The sequence below is a fragment of the Poecilia latipinna genome, unplaced genomic scaffold (assembly GCF_001443285.1).
Source record: "Poecilia latipinna isolate Pla-1442-1.1 unplaced genomic scaffold, P_latipinna-1.0 Scaffold120, whole genome shotgun sequence".
Lineage (NCBI taxonomy): Eukaryota > Metazoa > Chordata > Actinopteri > Cyprinodontiformes > Poeciliidae > Poecilia > Poecilia latipinna.
Window position 1 is genome coordinate 542,383 of NW_015112736.1, and position 3,304 is coordinate 545,686.

Consider the following 3,304-nt stretch of genomic DNA (forward strand, 5'->3'; position numbering starts at 1 on the left):
TCTAAGGAAAATAAAAAAAATTATTTTTTTTTTTTTTTTTTTTTTTTTTTTTTTTGCTGTTATGATTGTCACTATATAATATTAACATTAAACACAGACTACATTTTTCTTTACTAACCTTTTTTTTTTTTAAACAGTGATTAATGTTTCAAGTTAGTGTTGGCACCTTTGAATGAGATCAAACCAACCACCTATTTCTACTGACAGGTTTCGTCAAAAGCTGCCTTACCTGCTGCTGACGTACTCCTCCTCGTCGTCGTCTTTCTGAGGCGGCTCTGGCGCAGGAGTCGGCTGATGTTTCTGCACTATCCTCATTCCCCCTGCTTTCACTTCAACACACACATGCAAAGAAAACAAAAAAAAATTACCCCGATACTTAACCACGACAAGCAGGAGTCTAATACAGAATAACACTGAATGCGTCGCTACTGATAGGTTTTGTCAAAACTGAAGTCTGACATTTGTCGTAGATTCCGGGTACAACCCGACGTCCATGAGCCACACGCGGCAACGTCAGGTGATAAAACAATCTGCTTGTTTTATCAAGCAGACACCGACAGTGAGCTTATGAATAATTGTGCGTCTAGCATTTATTGATATCAACATAAATCATGGTTGAAGCATAGAATTTAGACGAGTTTCTCAACGCTGCCGTCCACTTGTGTTTTCTATTGCTTTACAAGCCTCTTAAACCGCAACTGTGTATTTTTATGATTTTTACTGGGTTGAAAGCCTACCTTTGAAGTTTGTCACTTGAACTGCATCTTGAGAAAAAACAAAAAAGTTTTTTTTTTTTTTTTTTTTTTACTTCAACTAGACAGTAAGTTGTGTTGCTGTTGGTGATTCTTTAACTTTCACTAGTTGAGTGACTGCTAATCAACTTAACTAGTGATTAGCAGTCACTGGCATTACTGTGACTGGTAAATGAAAGCAAGACAAACTTCCGTACGTTTCAGTTTCGAGATGTTCCAATAACATCAACACTGGAAATTCTTACACTGTGTATTTTCTTTGACTTCGTGTTGAAGCTTTAATTCAAAAAACACTTGAAAAGTAAAAATTGCAAGGTCAAAGATATGGTTTATGTTTTCAGGACCTAATATTAAAAAAAAGAAAGAAAAAAAGATTTGATATGCAGGGTCTAGATTTATAAATTGGAAATATTTTTTTTTCAAAATATTCTATGGTGAGGGGTGTGATTCTTTCACTGAATAAAGGGACTGTTGCACTTAATTATCTAACATTAGACCTACCTATTAAGAGATCACTTATTTAATATTTTATGGCTTTTTTTTAATTAAGTGTTAATTATTTTTGTAGGTTGCAACTTCTCACAGACTTTAGCTTAAGGGCAATACATTTCACTAGAATTTTATTCTTTTTAAAACGCCGTAAGCGTCTTAACCCTATGATCCTGGCATCATGTAAACATTCTTTAGGAGCCATCTTTTAGATGAAGCAATTTATCATCAAATACAACTTTAGAAAAGTTCACTAATGTATCTACATTTAAATTTGCAACCTAAGAATTTGGGATAATCTAAAAACTATATGTTGCCAAAATTAAAACGACAGAAGACACTATATTTCTGGCAAATGCACAACAGCTTGACCTCGCCCTTCAACTTTACTGCTACCTTTTGTAAACAAAAACACGTTAAAATACCCGCGTGTTTGTGAATAACAGAGACACTGTGACCTGGATTTCCTTTATGGGGCACCTACTGATCACAGGTCGGGTCCGAGGGCCATTCTTTATCTTACTGTGATATCGGTCAGCGCTGCAGCAGCTGCTGTGGCCCACTGCCACACTGCTCTTGTCCACGTATGCTTTATCGTTTTGGTTTTTTTTTTTTTTCCTCCCTTCTTCTCCCCCTGAGCCTACCTCGCAGCCATCCATGTCTTCTCAGACCCGCAATTTAAAGATTTGCAACGTTTCGCCGTGACTGCTCATTGCGGTGGCTCCAACTCTGGGTGATCCTGCAAGATCTTAGGCCAATCAGGAAGTAGGGAAATTAGCCAAACAGAGGAATATGGCAGATCATTACAGCACGCAATCTGGATGTGTGAAGAGCTGAGAGCTGCCAGCACAACGGATTGCTTGAGTAATATCCGGAATCATGTGATTCTTGGTTTGAGGCTGTGCAGAAACACGGGCCCTCGGGTCTATGGGAAGCATTTAATAATAATAATAATAAAAGGGAGCACAACCAGACAGGGACGTTTACCTGCAGGGAGATGTCCGCCTTTGGTTTCCACCTTCTCCTTTGGAGGCGACGACATGCCTGCTCCGATGTGCGGTCTGCTGCCGGCAGGGACCGAACCGTTCAAACAAAACGAATCTCTGCTTTATTCTGCCTCAAAAACTGTCCACTACGCTTCAGTCTGTATCGTCAACGTGGCTTTTTCCTGAGCATTGTTTAGAAATGATGCGTGATGACGTCACGTGAAACCGCCGCGCAAAAGCGCGGTGACGTGTAAGCCGTACGTGCCTTTGTAAAAAAATAAAATAAACAAACCGAGGCGCCCAAATGAAAGACTTTTTTCCCCATTTAAGATAAAAAAAATGGCAAAAACCCAAACATAAAATTAAATAAAACCGAATAAAAAAGATAGCTACAATGTTTTCAACACAATTGCATCCCATCTTTTTAAAATTCATTTGTTTACAGAAAATTTGGTGACATTTAAATATTCACACCAGTGCCTTTTTCTTACGTTACATTTTTGCTGGGACTAAAACAAATCATTATGTATGATTATGAAGTGAGAGGAGAATTTATATAAAAGTAAATTCAGCATAAAATTTATAAGCCAATGCTTGCATAGTACCACTCTACCAGTCCTTTTAGAACATATCAAAACTATCTTCTCAGATTTAGTGATGTTTTTCTCCATTATCCCAAACATTAACCAACTTCTGCATGACCTCTAGCAATAACATGGGCCTCATGATTGTTTCTGTGTTTAATGATCTTCTTTCTCACCTTATGTGGATGATCGTATGCAAGTAGATTGCCAGTTGTACTGAGTAGCTTAGGTTACCGTTTTATAACTTGGCCCTGTTTTAAACTAATTTACAAAGATCCCGGAACTTACTGTATTGGGGTGACAGCAAGGAGTTCCTCCTGTAACTCCAGGTTGCCGGGATTGAACCGGCAACCCTTCTGTCTCTATTGATGTGTCCTTTGGCAAGACAGTTCACCTGCCTCGCCTGCTGGTGGTGGTCAGAGTCCTGGCAGTAGTAGTTTACCAACAGTAGAGTATAAATGTGTGTGTGTGACACTGATTAATCTGTGGACTA

The 3,304-nt window shown here is 38.6% G+C and overlaps 1 protein-coding gene across 1 annotated transcript in view; it reads right to left on the reverse strand.

Moving 5' to 3' along the window:
* The window catches only part of dap (death-associated protein), a 16,895-nt gene extending 14,432 nt beyond the window's left edge, over positions 1–2,463 (reverse strand). The window contains exons 1-2 of the mRNA XM_015028330.1: positions 2,229–2,463; positions 230–329 (exon numbers count right to left, since the gene is read on the reverse strand). Coding sequence (XP_014883816.1) covers positions 230–329; positions 2,229–2,283 — 155 coding nt within the window. The 5' untranslated portion in view covers positions 2,284–2,463. The remainder of the gene's footprint in view (positions 1–229; positions 330–2,228) is intronic.
* Positions 2,464–3,304: the final 841 nt, after the last annotated feature.